Source organism: Acanthaster planci, linkage group LG08 (assembly GCF_054643075.1).
Source record: "Acanthaster planci isolate LZ-2023a linkage group LG08, COTS_SCS, whole genome shotgun sequence".
Lineage (NCBI taxonomy): Eukaryota > Metazoa > Echinodermata > Asteroidea > Valvatida > Acanthasteridae > Acanthaster > Acanthaster planci.
Window position 1 is genome coordinate 2,704,879 of NC_141784.1, and position 18,920 is coordinate 2,723,798.

An 18,920-nucleotide genomic window follows, 5' to 3' on the forward strand; every position below is an offset into this window, starting at 1 on the left:
TGCATTCAAACATGACTATCAAAAGAGGCCTGCTGGACGATGTGAAGCCACGACAGGAATGCGCGCTTGCCTACAGCTCGCCTTTGCGATATAAGACTGTGAAGGGTTTTTTTGACAGCCGGCAGCCGTTAAAGCCTGGTAGCTAATTTCATTTTCATTTGCGGGATAAATTAAGGCTCCTTTCAGCAAATGCAGTACACACATTAAGAATTCTTTCACGATGAGCTCTAGCTTCATGTTTTCACTGATTGAAACAGAATAAATAAGAAAGTCGGTAAGTATGAAGGGAGCGCAAAGGCGAAAATTTGACGGACACACGAGGAGAACATTTGGATTCTTGATTTTCGTCTTCGAAGGGAAACATTCGCTTTGGCTTCAGCAGACATCTGGTTCAAACAGCCTATGTCTGCATTTGCATTTAGAATTATTTTGTTCTAATAAAGACATCGACAAAGGTTTTTCGGGGAACGAACTTGATAATTGGGAAATGAAAAAAATTCATTTTGTAAATAGTTGATAACTGTAAAAGTCCAATCTTGCGGTCACAAGTGTACGTTGAATAGGTGCAAACAGTGAAAATGGTAGTAAAAATAATCTACGGCAATTTCAAAGATACCATGTATTTATCAAATACGTCAAGCATGATACAAAGTCTTACCACTCTTGAAAGTTTCGGGGAGTTTTAGGGCAAATAGAACTACCATGTCCTCATTTCTAATAGAGGTTAAGAATGAAAGTCGTTAGTTCGAGCTCTGGTGAAGTCATCAACTTGTGTTTCTCCCAATTCTAATATTTCCCCGCTTTTGTGAATATGCTGTAATGAAGCTATCGGGACTCAAAAACTATTTATTTTTAAAGATCACATATATTAACACATGCGTTTATATCGCTGTAGGCTAATGTAGCAATGTGGACTTTGGAAAACCCTCTAAAGTTGACTTACCAGGATAGTCTCCAATTCTTTGCATCATCATGTTTCCTCGGATGAGATCCATAGGAATTCCAGCAGGCAGACCTGCTCCATGAGCTGCTGCCTTCATCAACATGTGTTCGGAAGCAGCCGCGTGGAAGGCGCTGAGGTGAGCCATCCCGTGATGCTGTCCGTTTAGGTAGCCGGCGTACAGCGGGTGAGCGTAGATGGCAGGCACCGCCACTCCGCCGGCCGTGCTGTGCTTGGACGAAACCACGGCGGACGCCGGGCCGTGCACGCCGGGCGGCTGCAGGTTGAGCAGACCCGGCTTGGGGATGATACTGCCCGTGGCAGCTGCAGCTAGCATCCGGGCCGAGTTGTTGGCGCTCTGGCTGCTCGGGGCGTGAGCGTGGAAGTAGGCCAGGCGCTCACTGAGTGCGGCCTGGAGTTGGCCCTGGATTCCCGCGTACTGCACGGCAGTCAGCGTGCTAGCGGCAGTAGCAGCCGTCGGACTGCGCGGCTTCACGGCTCGGGCTGAGCACGGCGGATCTTTCGACAGGAGAGCATCAATGGAAAAAGATTTGTGGCCTTCCATTCTGGTTTCCTTTTACTGTGGTGTCCCACTTCCAGAAATCAGTAAGTGAAATAATGGAAAACCCGAACTAACTTCGAGCGCTCGAAGATTGTAAGCTGGCACTAACAAAACGATGATGCATCCAAACTGGGACGATGCTATGGCCACACTGAACTCCTCTCTCTAATCGACAGTAAGTCTCTTTCTCCCACAACTGAACTATGTCAAGATGTGACACGACTGTAGTACATTCTATAATAACTGAGCAATGCCTATTGAATCTAAGCAGATATCGGTGGTTCTCTATCAAATAGATATCAAACTCTGTCGGGCATGCCCACGCCTTTTGATTATGAGAGCCATCAGCTAGTCGACGTCACGCAAACTCGCCACGCGATTGGTGGACGCACCGGCAGCCTCATTGGATATCTAGAAGTCGACCATAATCTGTTGTTGATAGGCGAGTCGGCAATTACGGATTTTAATTACGTGTTGACAAGAACTCGTAATACCCTGGCTTCAATCGATTTGCCGCGGCAATCTGGGGGAGTTATCTCGCGCAAAGTCGCAAATACATTGAACACTCCAGCCACCCGATGGATCTCGGCGGGTCCCAAGTAGCCGGTCATCGGCGGTGATGCTCGACGGTAAATCGGCGGGCAGGACTTAATAGCGGTGTCAACAGAGCAAAGCCTAACGGTAAACCCTGGATGAGTGTCGACTGATACCATGCATTGCAGAGAAAATGATACCCGGTTGGTTTGGCAAGTCAACGCAAAACAGACGGGCCGTGCGAGGCAGCGTGCGCTCCGCATCCGAGCTCTCTTGAGCGAACCGGTTGAGCCAATATCACGAGGGAGACGAATACACAAGGCAAGGCTTTGCCACCGGCTAAAACACGCACGGAATCAACCCGCTCAAACCAACCACCTCCTTTGGCCCAGCAGCCATCAGCCCCACAAAAAAAGACCAGTCGCTGAGGGAAGAGCAGAAAAAAAGACAGAGATGCCCGGACAAATTAATTACACAAATGAAGTCATCGACGACGCTGCCTGCTCATTGTGTGTCATAACACCGGTTGTCCTTCTGTAAACACCAGGGACATGCGGCGGCTGCTCACCACAGGCCGACCGCTGGCAGTGACTTGCCAGTTCTCGCATTATGAATATGAAATTAACTCTGCCCCATTTACAAAAAAAGCTCTTATCACAAAAATGGCGGTAACTGATGGTTTGACAAATTATTTTGTATACTATTCCAACTGCGTTACACATTTCAGTGATAAATATTTGGACACAGTGCTAGACAAAAAGGAAAAAAAAAACACCTTTATCCCTTATGGATGTAGCCTGTGAATATTAATCAGCCGTTCGGGTGTTCTGCGTCACGTGTCTGGCATGCGCATTCAATCCCCCGGGGTTATTTTTTGGTGTTTTTCCCCAAATTTTGAGAGTAGTCATTCGGATTAAGATATAAGTGAAATGCATATCTGTCCACCAGCCAAATAAAATGTTTTGCATGGTAACAGGGTGTGACGTATGAAACTAGAGCACATCTGAGACTTCCTTTGATATGAATAAATGTTATCACTGGTCTCGTAAATTTATTGCCATTAGAGCATTTTCGAGAAAAACAAACAATTACATGTGCACGTTGACTGCGTTACAATACTTTTGTTCGTCAAGTCACGAACCCAGCTCAATTCTATGTTGAGTCAAAGGCAGGCGCAACGTTTTCTCCACGCTACCGTTCCACTCCGCACAAATGAAAAATATTATAGTATTATTTAGTATTGAACGTTACTGAAATCATGGGCATAAATCCGGGGGGTGGTATACCCCCCTCCCCCACACACACACACTTTTTGAGGTGGGGATGAGCTTTTCAATCATTCCCCTTCCCCACCCTTTGTGGTGAGCAAAAAATTAAAGCAGACGCTGACGAATTTTTCAGACTTTCGACGACTATATGCATTCATTATCACTCAAGAAAGGAAAAACAATTTGAAAAAGCCATAAATATGCCATTCTGAATGCATAATAGATGCACATCAACATCAGGAACCACATAGAATCATATGGTGTCTCCCATACATACTGAGAGACTACTACAGGGCCCATACTGATCAGTGCCTTGTAGGAGTTCTAGTTCTATGTGACAGTTTAGACCGTTAACTGTAAACAAATCATATTGTCTTCTAGTTCATTTGGTAACCTTTCATTCTCAGCTTTTGCAGGTGTGATACTCCTGTCCCACGAGCATCGTTTCTAGAAGCTTCTTAAGGTTTCGCCACCTTTTCTTTGATTGATTTTCTGATTTGTATCCCGTAATATTTATATGTAATACACCCTACTACAAACAGGAAAAATGTATTTCTGTTACTCTGAAGTCGAAATGGAAGCCACAACTTAAGCTTAAACAAAAACCTACATCTGGGAGTTCACAGTTGTGCGGTCAGTTACATATTGAGTCGAGTATTAATACGGGCGTTTCACGATAGTGCGCCTCCAAGAGTTTGAACGCGTTGGTTAATCACAATGCGCGAAATCTGTCGACACAATGCGCGCTTGGAAAGGGTCGACAGATTTCGCGCGCTGTGATTGGCCAATGTGTTGCAAACTCTTGGAGGCGCACTATCGTGAATCGCCCGTATTCGCAGTCCGTATGAATATAATACCATTCCACTGGGCACGCGACCGTTTTATTTGATTCAGTCCATATGGCGTAGCTCTACAGTTAATCTATTGGATCATTTCCTTTGACGCTCCCAGCAACTTGGACCAAAACAAGGAGCATCCACTCCGTATCATTACTGATTATCTCCACTCAGATTAGAGTTGTTTGCGGACTCGGAGGTTGGGGCGGGGGTGGCTGCACTCGACATCTTCGTTGTTATTAATACCAGCGATCCCAAAGTTCTAAGCTGAGGATTTTAGACGACACTAACCACCCCGCCAGATACAATAAGAGGATGGCATCAATTTCATTCCATAAATGTCGGGTCAATCAGTGCTGCGCGACAAAGACTCTGGCCCCGGAGCGGGGCTGGGCACTGGGCAATTTAGAGGATAGAGAAACGGGGGGGGGGGCTGACGATACGGAGGGGGACTTAGAAAATTGGGGGGAAAAGGCCCTGGTCCGTCCAGTCGTTTCTACCGCGCTGCACCTCCAGTCAAAGAGATGTTATCTAGGGATAGCAATTCCGATCAGTGCACTTGGTTAAGTAGGTTGATTTTATTGTTCCGAAAAATGAAGAACTGAACTAACAAGGGACGGTGTTCTTATTTTCTACAGGCCAGTTTTCCGCCAGAGCGCGTCTGAACGCAAGACGATTGGTTTGATTTATGTATTTGCCATAACTATGTCCCTCATAATAGATCTTATCTTTCCGGTCGGATGTGCTAAATTAATACTTTAGGGGAAAAGAACCCAAGCCTTTTTTGTTTTCTCGGCAATTTAGTTTCTTACTTCAGCTTCAATTAACAGAAATGGATGGGAAGTGACTGACAGGGACAAATTGAGTTGTTACAGACATGCAGGTGATTTCCTTCTTTTTTGTCCTGGGAGAGTCGGGAGGAGACTTGAGGTCATTATTGTGTCCGCGCGTTGAACACGGTGACAAGAGCCATCGACATCTTCCGGTGGTGTTCTCGCTGTTTGAATTAGGTTGATGTGCCAAGATGGGGGGGTCTTCCCTACTTCGTGAACACTGCCTTCGAATGAAGCAGAGAGAATTTTTATTGGCTTAAGATACTCGAAGATTTCCCAATCACTAGAGGAGGTCAGTATGGCTGTATCCACGTCACTGACGTCTTGGAGCTTTCCACCAATGAGAACTCACCATTTAAGCGCCCGGCATGGGGCGTAATGAAATAAGGTACCGTACAAGGGATTGACTAAACAATCTCGAGATATCTGCATATCCATTCAATCGGTCAGTCTGCATTTCGCGCGTTTTTGTCCCTTAACTGTCATGGCTACCGTAAATAATTAGTTGAGAATCTGGATTTATTAGCTCTGCCTGATATTGGGAGGTACTGACTGTAGTCTTTTCCTATCAACTGAAATCGGACCTTCCCTTTCATCTGAATGAAAAAAATGGCATTATTTCTGTTTTCTTTGGGAAGAAGGGATTGGCAAATGAGATTAATCGCTAAGCGTTTTAACTCTGATGGGGAAGTCAGGCGTGGCGAGGCAAAGCGCGTGGTAAATGGTGCTTGAAAAAAATCAGCTGTGGTACCGGGCCACCCCTGTCTTAAGCCTGAAGTCGCTCGATGTGGCCACTGCCGACTAGGACTAGATCACCGAGGTACTTTCAAGTGTTGTATTTAAACTCCTGTATCTCCCTCCCTTAGAAGCACGGCATTGTGACTTTTTAAAACATGTCCCGTATGATGTGGTCGTCTGTTATTCGCCTCGGTGTCAAAGAAAAGAGAGCATTTTTTTACTTTTAAAACGCTGCATTTTTATCCCCTTTTGGAATTGTTTGTCTTGTGCTCGGAGGTTAATTTTTAAAAAATACCTAAAATTTCACTTATACCTACCACCTTCATCATCGGATATCGTCACCACTATCACTATCCTGATCATTATCACCATCCATGAAAGAAGTTGCTTTTATCATTGCAAAGAGCCTTGAAGATGTACAACAGTCAGTGAGGTGTTCAAGATTAAAAAGTGCCAGATTAAATGCATCACAAACTGTCCATCACGTGATACGCACTTATGAAAATGATGTCTGTAGGAATCGACTGGACGGCATCTGTGTTACAAACAGGACTGAATTGTGTCACCTTCATGACTGTGCAAGTATGTGGTACGGTGTGTCAATCCAAAGATTCAACTGGCTCTGTCATTTTGGAGTTTGGATGACTGCTGCCAGCATCGGGTGTGAAGACAGCATCACAGGTGAGGGAACTGCTCCCGAATCTCAGCCAGTCACGGCTGGTTGCCGAGTCGGTTAGCTGGGGAGATATATCCCAATCCGATTATATGGCGAGTAATGAGAATCCCAAATTACAGTTGGCAGTCATCACGTATGATTATGTGGAGATAATTCCATCACCTCCCAGAGATCTGCGGCCGGCATCCTATTAGGAGAGGGGGAGACTTGTGATGCCATTTCCTTCATCGGATCATCATCCGGGATCGGCACGGGAGCCGGCCGTGGGTAGCCTTGGGGTTGAGCCAGAGTCACCCCCGGGCAAAGAGTTGTTGTGATCATGGACCCTTCAGCAGGGAGGGCAAAAAGTCCGTAGATGAAAGGCTAGCGAGGAGTAAAGTGACAACAAAGTACATGAAGCATGGATGTGGATAAACCGTGGAAAAGGACCCATTTCTTTTTCTTGAAAGTTTGACATTTTCTTTGTCTATTCATTTGATAGTGTCATCTGTGTTTTGAGTTTGAAAAGCATTCCTGGTCTCTGCAAAGATTTGGGCCAACTGACCGATGTTCATCTTGTCGGAAGTCCGTAATGATCGGCTTTTCTTCATAATTCTTGTATTTCACTAATACATTTACCTCAAAATTTTTAATCCTTTATAAGAATTGCGCGACACCGATTTGTGAACCACCAGACTGTATGCTCGTCCACAATGAATGACAAGACACTAATTTGTGAATCACATGACTGCACGGAAGTTAACTGCCATATTGTCGGTGTTTTCACCAGAGGGCGCCCCTCTGGTGATCAGTGAGAACGTATTCTTTGCATGACTGAACAGTTTGGAATTGGAAAACGATTTCATCTTGGTGCAATGCATAGATAACCTGACACTGAGACACGACATACAGCCTCCATTATCTAAGTGCACAATTTAATCAGCGGCCCTTAAGCGTGTAATTGAAATCCGGGTTTGGAAAAAGAGCAGAAAAGAAAAACGACCGTTTTAACTGTGATCCTGCACAGGAAATTTGTCAGAATTAAACATGTTCTTGTCGCCATCCTTGATGTATTATCATTTACCGATTTCCCAGCATCTGTGAAATTGCTCGGAAGAGACCATTGGTTGCGGTTAGGATCCAAACGTACCGAGGCACGAAGCATTATACGGGGATTTTGTGCCTGAGAAGAGCCAGGCCAAGGCATTTGCACGATCTCGCTCGTTTGGCTTTCGAACAACACTCCACAAAATGAATATGACTCCTCCATTAGTCATATTGGCTAACTGAGTTACCGCATCATTAAAGCTATTAGGCCCTGGCCAGGCTGAGTGACTGTCCGCCGTAATCAGCTTTGGCATATATCGCATCAGGGGACTGGTCAGACGGCACAACAACACCTGTCATTGTTACTGTGGGAGAGGAGAGGGGAGATGGGAGAGGGGTTTCGCGTACAAGTCGGCTGGGGATGGACGTTCAGGATGCCTCCCTAGGACACAGCCTACAAACCGCTCATTATCACCGTATTTTGTGGAGAATCTGCTCCATCCCGACAGCCATCACGGGCCACTCCACCCTTGGTCCCGACTCTCAACCCGGCCTTCATTTATGATTAAAGGAACAAAATTATCTTCCATTAAGATCAAAGACTTGCACCGACAGGTACAACCGGATTACCAGCGCACTTGCCACCCCACAACCCTTGGCAATGATTGCGCAAGGTGCGACGTTAACCCCCCTCCCCAGATTAAGGGCCCTTCGTAAAAAAAAAATCCCAGAAATCTCGAGTTAAATATTTGTTGGGAAAGGGAAAAGAAGGAGAATCGAACAGCCTTGGGCAGGGCGCGAAACTCGCCGAGAAATGAGATTATTTACTCCGAGTGGACCAGAATAATTGTCATTAGAACCGACCTTGTTTAAGAGTATTGACCGCTAAAAAGGACTACTGGCTGGTTCCTTCGGCAACTCATCGAGCCTCTATTAAATTATCGAGACGACAACTTATGGCCGGTCTTTATACATCTTCTTCCCTTTTGGCGCTCTCTCTGCTGGGTTCTTTAAAAAGTACTATTTAAAAGTGTCACCCTAATGCGGCATTACACCTTTTAAATAATTACAACTCGCCACGGTATGTGAACCCGAAAGATAGTGCCTGTATTGACAGCCTAGGAATCGGTCCATTAAAGGGTTTTGGAGCCGGACTGGTCAATTTAGCAGACGTTTCAAGACGCACTCCCTTGTCATCGTCATAAGCAAAAGATTCTTTGTCAATAAGCCTTTTGTGAGTTGGATTTGAATAAAATCTGGCACACTGAGTTATCTGGTGGCGCATAAACATAAAAATAAGTTTTAATTCCCCAGACTAAAGACACTGTTGTGATTCGGGGAAAGCTTTTGCGTAGCGACCACCATTCTCTGGAATGGACAGATTCCTTTGTGCCCTTCTTATCCACTGAAAATAGTGTATTGCTGCAAGGCGTATCTAATGTAGATGTAAGTGAGCAAAGTTTAGAAGGCATAGCAACAGTGTCGCTAGTATGAAGAATTCAAATTGTTATGTTCACGTGAATTAAAAGAGTTTACCATATTTTATTCAAATAAAATTCAACTCGCAAAAGGCGTATTCATCCATTGTGCCTTGACAGAGGTTTAAAATGTGTCAACAAAATGAAATTCATTGTTGTCTGCCTTTAAAACAAGTCAGTTCGTTCGACACTCGATGTACGTGTCGGTGTATAAGGAAGCACAATGCCCGTTTTTAACCCACATTTTCATGGTATGAGGTCAATGTGTTCTGGACAATAGCAAAGAAGCTAGAAACCGGATTGTTAAACTGCAATGTGGACAAGGTCAAATGCTCCTAGCAAGACCTCACACAGCGTGATCTACGACTGAACCCAACACATCTTCCCCAAATTATGAGTCCTCAATAAAATGAACTTGTTTAATAGCTCCGCTGTCAAACAAAGAAAACTTGGCCGCAGAATCTAGGAAAGAATGCTCTCATCCGTAATTGCTGGTGTAAAACTGTGAGGTTGTTCCTATTAAAAGATTTGGGGATTGTTGCCTTGTTTGCCATGAATGTTTACAACGCCCGATTCGTCAAAAGGCACTTGTAACGTTGTAAAAAACTGAATTCCGAGCGCTGTTGAAGTTGTTCACACTTAGTTGACAATTTGACTTATTGATTGTCCTTTTAGAAGGAGTCTTGGATTGCCTGCTCGTTTTCAGGTGGTTACCAGCTTGTAATGCCAACTGGAAAACATTACTCAAATTACAAGACGGATAGAGCAAAGAGAACATCGCTAGATTTGCTTGTTTGACCCCATTTCCTTTGAGCCGTTCTTTTTTGTTACCCACGAGATCGCCCCTTCATGTGAATAGAAAATGCCATCATGCACGGCCGGTTCGTACACAGTGTTTGTTTGTCTCCTTCCTTCCTTTGTGGCATTTATCGGCCTGTCACTGACGACACTGACTTTTGAATACATTTGAAGCAAGATATGGGACGGAGAGACCCCCCCGCCTTTGTGTTGGTCATTGTTTGATCGGAATCTCAGGAATTCTTTACAGACTTCTAGGGGGATGTGTTAGGTAACAATAGTCTAGAGTGTGTATAGGGATTGGACAGGTAAGGGGGGTACCCCTCCGTCCCATATCTTGCTTGGTATAGACTTTTGTATTCACATTTTTTTCCGCAACAAGTTAGCAACTGCTTAGGTTGTCAAAAACTCACGACTGTATGATTCTTGTTTAAGTCACAGTTCGAAACCTGTCAAAGTATTGGCGACTCAGAAAATTCAGATTTGTTACTGACTCAAACGTAAACGTTTCTTTCCCGTTAGACGTCATGTAAAGGTTGAAGTTTAGTTCTAAATGGTGAGAGAAATAGTGACAATCCAGATACGCATATGCATATACAATCCATTCATTCTATAGTCTAAGTAAATCTTTACAACTGGTATGTGTGCAGTGGGTTGAAGGTAATAATTTGTCCATTTCTGACAGACGCGTAAGTGTCTTGAGGGCAAATGAATCTTTTATGGTCGATATCTATTTGTAATAGCCCTTGATAGCCGGATGATGACACCTCGGTACAATAACGCGGCTTAAATGCGAAGAGTGAAAGAGACAACTGTTGACATCGGGGGTGCCTACTGGCTTTCCCGGGTGCTGGCAGCGGCCATAAACGGCCAATTCATGCGGGAACTGGGGCTACTTTGATGCGCTGAAGTGACACTCACAAGCGATTTCTATCAAACATTGCGCCAATTCGAAACCAATCGGCCACCTGTGTACTCGTAGTTAGGCCATAAATATTGGCTTTTAAAACTCGTCAATCCGGTTCGTTATGAGGGTTTCAACAAGGATCAGTTTAGCGACCTTTTCTACTGCGCGCCATAAAATGCATGTACAGTGTACGACGTGTTTTCCCCTCTATTTCAATGAGACCTGTCAAGACCTTACAAAACACATATAAACTCAAATGCCACACCACCTAATGGTGTCATAAAGTGTTGAAGGTGCCCAAGATGACTGTGTTGGTCCACGGTGGGTCTATATTGCCATGTAAACGTATAACTATTTTGATACTGGTCAGCGAGTGATGAAAACATAAGGGAACAAGTGCACCTGTCTTTGCATCTCGGTCCACATCCCTAAAGCTGTAGGAAGTGTACCAAGCTCTGGCCAACAAGGTCCCGATGCCCACAGTACGACGCCGATCCTCAAAACCTGCATCCTAGCTGGCACAGGCCGTGACAATTAAGACTTCATGAAGAATGATGCGGGCCCTGAAAACCTATGACAAGTACACGTAATAGAGCAGGTCCCAAACATCTGGACATTTAACGGCACATAACCTGGGGACCTAGACACAAAATGGATCAGATTACTATAAAAACCAAATGGACACAGGTCTTGGGAATCTGGACTCAGAAATACGGCGAAGCCTTGACTCTCTACGGTGTTGTGTTTACATTTACGTGCAGCGCAAATTTGCCACCAGTAACCCACACAGCTGAGTTGAAAAAGCCCACTCCTTTGGCTGCTGTTGGGACATATCAAACTCCATCAAGGGGTTGTGCACGTAGCAGATAGCACATCAAGGTCACAGGTCGAGATAATAATTTTATATTGCCCTGTAACCAGTGGTTGTTCATATTCCTCCATAATGTGATGAACAGGTCGCCATTCAGGCAGGACTTTGTGTTTTAATTGTCACGTGGCGGTAATTTCCAATCCTATACCACAAAACTCCACTGACCCAAATCAATTTCAGCGAGAGAAAAACTACAATAAAGACACTGTGTGAATGATCTCACGTGATTAAATGAGCCTATTTGTCATCCTTTCCTTGTTCTGGCGTTGCGGAATGAGACAGAATAGACGAAGAAAGCCAATACTGCCCGTGGCAACAATGCCCCCGAGGAACCACTCGAGAACTCGGTATAAACCCTTCGATTGTTTTCGTTCTCTGTGCACGAAGACTCCAAGAAATCTAGAGCGAGAGAATGGGGGAGAAACTTCACCTGACAAGTCCCTTGGAGTTGACTTCGCCTAGGCTCTTGCCACCCCTCTAATTGGTTGTCCCCGTTCCACACTAGCCGCCACTCCGGCCAAGATAAATTAATGAAATCATCGCCGGCCGTAGCTATGCACGCAGCTATGCCTCGGCCGTATATCTCATCTAATAGCGGGCCGATGTCTCATATAATAAGAAGATCTCAACAGCAAAGTGCTGAAATTACCCTCTCCAGCATGTGGCGGAGGCATCATTATCGCAATGATTGCTGGTGATACTCCCGAACATTTTTCAATTTTTTTAATCTGCGGCCAAGAGGGGGGGGGTGTACTTCGGTTCCCCGGGACTCCACGACAAAGGGATGATGGCGGTGTCGCCATGTTTATCGGCAAGTCCCGGCAATATCACGGCGGCTGTTTGCACACTCGGCCTCGCGACAAAAGAACCTGTCGTTAAATTCGCGCGCCGTGCCGAAATTTATCATAGGAAATTTGCTTTCTTTCGTCAGTATTCTTCCCCGTTCTGGCATGGGGAGTGCTCTTGAAGGCCAGGTCGGAAAAATGACGGATGCTTCGGATTCGTCGGCAGCCTCAGCTATGGTGGTATGCATTTCCAAAGTTTCCCATTTCGGTCACCAATCTCAGTTAGAAAACAATAGTTTTGCCACAAACCACAAAACGAAAAGCAGTGTGCTTCGACTGCTAAGGCCCTCCGCAAGGCCAGCTTCGCTCTGAGCCATAAGCTAATCGCCACAAGCAAGAATAGCATGTCCTTGAAGCTACTACTTACTAATAAATCCCTGCACCCACCACCAGAAACAATAACCACTACGCGCCACTTGTCCCCCAAAATGCCAACCTTTTTGTCCTCATCTGCAAATCGCCCTTTTTTAAAACAGTGCCTTTTATGCTATCATCCCTCGTGTTATCGAGCAAGGCAGGCGTTTAGACTGTCGTCAGGATTAGATGGACTAAATCATTTGTGAATGTTAGTAATGTCTGCATTTTTCACGTCTTAAGTTGAACATTAGCTGATGGATATCTGACACGTGAAATAATTGAAACAAATCCCAATGCGTGATTTACCCATCGGGGCAAACGACAGGCCCATAAACTTAGTAATATTTTTGAGTTCCAGACAACTAAACCAACAGATAATGGGAAGTTAAACGTTCAGAATCTTCATCAATAATTCTCTTAGTAATCAGCTATATAAAGCAAATATATCGGAGAAATACAACCTGCAAAAATCCATCAGCTTGAAGTATTTTGTATAGATTTCTGAAATGTTCCATCTTTTTCTCGGTCTAACGTCATGAAACGTTCCGATGGATTCAACAAATCATTGATGAATTATTTATATACAAATGCATCATAATCGCGGAATTTTTAAAACAAAAATGACTTACATTTTTTAGGACAGATGGGTGTATTGAAAAACTGCTCATGAAAGAGCGGCCATCAGTCCGAGGAGACTGCATTTTTACGCAGTGACTTTTCCCTGGCAATAGGCAATAATATACTCGCCCATTCTTCCCTCGTCTCGGCCGTGGTTGGCCGTTTCTCGTGGAGTTCGGACTCAGATCGGGCTTTAATGCTCTTTTGATCGTCTGCAAACAGAATACTCGCGTCTCGGCCGACGGAACGTGGAGGGGACTTTAATTAAAATCCTGGGCGGTGGGAGATCGGGAGGGTTTTTTTACCCCGACTTCTTCGGCATATCGCTGTCGCGTTGCTGGCGAACTCTCCAAGCCTCGAGTTTTGTTATTTCGCCCCGGCGCAAAATGTCTGGGAGTTTAAAGTGGCTGGGCTGTCTTGAGTGTCGGGTCTTTTCTTTTTCTTGTCGAGTTTCTGTTTTCATTTTCTCCGCACCGAGATGCATGACCCTATTTTCTGCTTAGACTCGCACGTGTGCCATTCACGCTGCACTTTTTTTTTTGGCACGACTGCAGCCGAGATCGCTGTCAGTGCATGCAAGCACGATTTTTTTTATGTTGGACCGGTGGGCATTCATTTCACAGCTTTGCTGAATAAAAATGGAGAAAGAGAAAACCCAGCATGTGTTGTTCTACACCACACTGTCATTTTTCAACATCGAGGTGTCAGTTCCATTTTGAGTATCGGTTTACAAATTGCGAACCTTCAACATGTTTGTCTTGTTGAATGTAGCTCCGAATCCCATTCACATTGCCCTGGGCGCTCGATCAATTTTTCTTCCTCTTCAAAAACAATAATCGTGGTCCACGTTTCATTTCAATCATGACTCCCTGCAGTCTTTGCATTTATGCCAATTATGCCTTGAATAGCGTAAATGAAAGACACTTTCCAAATCAAAGGCTGGAATTGGGTGAAATATTACTGGGAGAGGTGTTTACTATTTTTCCTGAAATAATGCTATCAAATATTGCTAAATTGGCCATTGGTCTCTCAGAGATTATACCAAACACCATTTGAAAATTTCTGGATTCGTCACTGGCACTGAACATACCGGTAATACAATACGGGGGATTCACAATGGTGCACCTCCAAACTTTTGCAACGCATGGGCTAATCCCAGCGCGCGAAATCTGTCGACCCTTTCCAAACGCGCATTGGGTCGACAGATTTCGCGCATGGTGATTGGCCAACGTGTTGCAAACTCTTGGTGGCGCACTATTTTAATCCGCTTATTTCCACATACTGTACATGGGCGCATGTTGTGAATAAAATATACACCCATTTCCTGTTGACACTTATTGTTTAATAACAGATATGTATGCTGCCAGTTCCCTTTGTCTTCACAAATCAAAGACCATTGTGCACGCTTCTTAGTCTAGCCCCGACAGAACACCAGAGACTGACTTTTACTCATCGAAGTCAACACAAAATTGACCCTTATAGCATCAGCTAAAATGAGTTGCTCTGTCTTCCGAGCCAATAACGAGCATAAAACTTTTACCGTGTTTTATCTAACTAACAATGTAGATAATTTCATGGGAAAATGCACATCGGACTCTAAACCTCATGGTCAACACCAATCAATTTCAGCCAATAGTTTGAAAGTGAATGGATATGATCAATGGATTTGAAATCAGGCATAACGGTTCCAATGGTCATGGTCATGGTCATGGCGCACAAACTCCACCAAAAAGGAGGACAAAACAACGATACCACAAAGACAGACTGCGTTACAGCGCCCCATTAGCGCTAATTTGAAGAATTATGTTTATCACCAGGGCGAGGTGTTAATCCCACGACCCTGAAATTTATGTAGCGATTACATGATCGGGGCCCGGTGGCGATCCACACCCGGACTGCGAGGCACTCAGTATGCCCCTGCTATCAAATCCACGGGTATTACTGACAATTAAGTGATTACACCGAGATGGGTCTGGGTCGGCTGCCTTTGATGCGGGGAGCCCGATCAATCTGGACAATCAGTCAGTAGGGACTAGTGATAGATTTACGCAGATAGCCCGTGGGTGATACGATACGGGTGACCGTATAAAGCTCCTATCACCCATGAACTGCGAACCAAGCTCACGCAGCTCCTAGCCGGCCAGCCAGCCTCTGCAGTCCCTACGGTCATGGACCGTAATTCCCTCGTGCCAATAAGCTAAATATCCGCTAGTCATCGAGCCGGTAGCTTAACAGTCGAACTAATGTGAAATCTGTTCCAATCTGTCTGTCTTTGTGAATTGTGGTTGTATTTTACTTAAGTCTACACTGATGCCTGCCTCATCGACGTGGAATCGGGAAAGACAAACAAGTTCTTGATCACATAATAAAATAGCTGTCAAACAAACTGTTCAAAATCACCTGATGTGTTTCGACCCTCGGAAGCTGGCAATGGCCAAAGGCAATGTGGAGCTCATGTCGATGTTGCTGTTAACCTTGCTGTCTTTCTCCCTTAGCTGCTTAAAAATCCAAGCAGTGGAAGCACTGTTTAATCTTATCTTTCATTGTTAAAGACTTATGTCATCTTGGTTTCTGTCTCGACGATATTCGCACGAGACAGACCCCACCCACAGGAGTGAGTGAGAGAAATATTCCATACCAGTTTTCTTTATCATGTATCACGATTTCGTTTTCTAAAAAGAAGACGCACACTTGCTACGTAAATGCTAGATAACCTTAATTTTCGTCTGGATTGAAATCTTTTTGTTCTCTTCTTATGCGTGAACAGCTTGAGTAACCATCCGAAAAGGCATGTAAAATCATCTAAGAAGATGCACAGTTTTACCTGCCGGGATCTTACGACAAAATAATATCAGTGGATCGCAAACAAAAGGATTAAAACATAAGTGCGCTAACTAATTTTTAATTCAATATTAGTTACATCACGCAGCGTGATTTGCGGCCGCGCTATCGTGTTCGCCCTACCACACTCCCTAGCAACCGGGCCTCACCGTCAACGCATTAAACGATTACAGGAAATTATAGATAAAGATTGACTTAATAATTGATACTGAGCGCTGTTTGTGACGTCTGGTCCGGCCGATGACGGCGCCCACTCAATCATGAGCACTGCGGCTACAAGTCGGGAACGTGCGCGGATATTACGAGGTCCCTTGCGACTGTTGTATGGGATCGACCTTTAAATTCAGTTCTTACACATTCTGCGATTTTTTTATTTTATTTTATTTTTTTTACTTTTTGGTGAAGAGAATCGTGCCCTGTGTCCCCTCACTGCTTGATATAGCCAGAATGAGCCGGTCTTCTCATTCGTGTAAACACTGAGGCGGAAAAACCTAACAAGAAAAGGAGTGCCCAATTGTGTCTCCGTTTTGAGTGCCTCGAAAACATGCGGCTGGAATGCTAGTTTCACACCCCACTGCATACATAGAATTAAACATATTACGAATTTCAAGAGGAAAATGGGTTGACTTTGGTCTGGATTTAGCTGCAGTGTATCGATTTTTTTGAATGAAATCTCACTTGGCCCGAGAGATTGTATGGTTTTGTATATTATGCTCCGATGGAAATGGTTGTCCCTCTTGACGCAATCTCGCAGCCGCTGGAAGTTTACATACGCTTGCGCTCTCGTGTGTGGTTGGACAGCGCCACCAACTGTACACGGAGTTATTACACAGTGTGCACACTGGGCAGCCTGTCAAACACACGGTCATCTTTGATGAAAACACTACTAGGCCCGCCAGTTGCATTGTTGATCTGTTCCATTTTTGGGTCCTGCCACGCGCCGAAATAGGTCATCCTATGTATTTACTGGAAATCCATATCAAGAACGTCATAGAAATAAACTTCATAAATATAAACCGTCAAGATTCATTTGATGCTTGTGATAATCGATATTTTAGCCTACTTTGTTGTCATACTCAGATTTGAAATTGTTTCTCATTTAGCTTTATGCACAATACTGTAGTTTGCTGGAATCACACTGGCTTATCCACCTACTCCATCGGATACCCCCCCCACCCGACTGTCACCAGAGCTCCTGGCTCTCACAACCTGTCGCAAAGGAAATGGACGAAGACTTACTGCCGATTATGAGGAGACCTTTTACCACCTACCGGTCGATGCCGATAATTTGCCAGTTGGCTGGTTGGACCGGCAGGCTAGCCTCACCGGGCCATTTTTCCAATCTTTCATCGGGTTGGCCGAGAGGGAGAGGAACACGGACTGTGGCTCCCGGCACACGCGTCGCGAGGAGCGCGAGAAGATGAAATGAATACTAATTGGATAAAGTCATCATCTTTATGGGCATCGTGTGCGCGCCCATCGCATTGTGCCGCCGTTTTTCCATTCATGACCCTCTGTCCGCCGTGCTGAAAGCCTGCGTGTGACAGAGGGTATGTGATTCCTGTTTTGTACACAAAGTTGGGCTTGCCGCATGAGGGCGGTATTTGGTAATCACTATGCTCAATTCCTCAGTTCATGCCCTGTCCAAGAACTATCATCGTCTACAGCTTTTCACTTTGCACCCTGATGACAAGAGGTTGCAGTCACAAACCAGCTAATTGTGACCCTGCACACGTAGTATCTCAACCACAGTTTTTCCTCGTACTGTATTCCCAACGCGAGAGGGCGTCATCAACCGGAATTGGCCAGATGCAGCATGGCGCCAAAAAGTTTACGGCTGTTACTGGACAAAACACGTAAGCAGAGATTTGTCATGAATAAGACAAGGACTAGACTAGTCCAACCCCAGTCACAATTTTTGGCGACTCGACTCGAGTCCCGATGGGTAAAAGGACTCGACCCGAGTCCCACATCAGAAGACCCGACCCGAGTGAAAGTTAATATGACTCTAGTCACAAAAATAAAAGCGAACTTTTTTACCAAAGAAATATTTGGAATGACTTACAGTGCCGGTTTATAATGTTCATATCGTGTCATTATCACCAAGAGTAAGATGCGGTGTGACTACATGTACAAACCTAGGGGTAAATTTAAAAGTGGCAAAAATGACTTTCTCTCTTGCTTTTATTTATCCTATTGTGACTCGGGCTGAATACTTGACTCGACTCAACTCACTTCAATTTTTTTGGCCTTATAACTCGACTGGACTCGAGTCTTTACAGAATGTGACGACTCGACTCGACTTGATTCACAAGATTAAGGGACTCGTTACACCTCTACACGTAAGACTGTATGTGATAGCCACTGACTGACTGCATGCTTGAGATTCACCTGCATGTACATGTGCTGGTCCCTCAATTCTGCAGCTAGATGAATCAGAAGAGGCTAAAAATATGATGGAAAATTGGATTTAGAATCCGATGCTGATGCGATTACTTCGTTCGTTAGATGTGACTTTGTTTACCGTTACGATCACGTCAACAAAGTTCCATCCGGGAGAGAAGATTACAAACTTATGCTGCTGTAGGTCCAAGAGAATACCTAAACAATGGAGAGAATGGAATCCTCTAACGATGGGCAGGTTTGTAATACAAAAATGCTCTTAGACTGGAGGGAGACTGAAAGAGAGGAAGCGAGGGTTTGATGTTCGAAGTGACATGAGATCATCTGGCACTTACTGACGGATTGACTCAAGATTTGGAATGATTGTCTCCTGAATAACACAGCAAAGA

The 18,920-nt window shown here is 44.6% G+C and overlaps 1 protein-coding gene across 1 annotated transcript in view; it reads right to left on the reverse strand.

Moving 5' to 3' along the window:
• The window catches only part of LOC110975976 (uncharacterized), a 38,501-nt gene extending 35,933 nt beyond the window's left edge, over window positions 1-2,568 (reverse strand). The window contains exon 1 of the mRNA XM_022228866.2: window positions 944-2,568. Coding sequence (XP_022084558.2) covers window positions 944-1,505 — 562 coding nt within the window. The 5' untranslated portion in view covers window positions 1,506-2,568. The remainder of the gene's footprint in view (window positions 1-943) is intronic.
• Window positions 2,569-18,920: the final 16,352 nt, after the last annotated feature.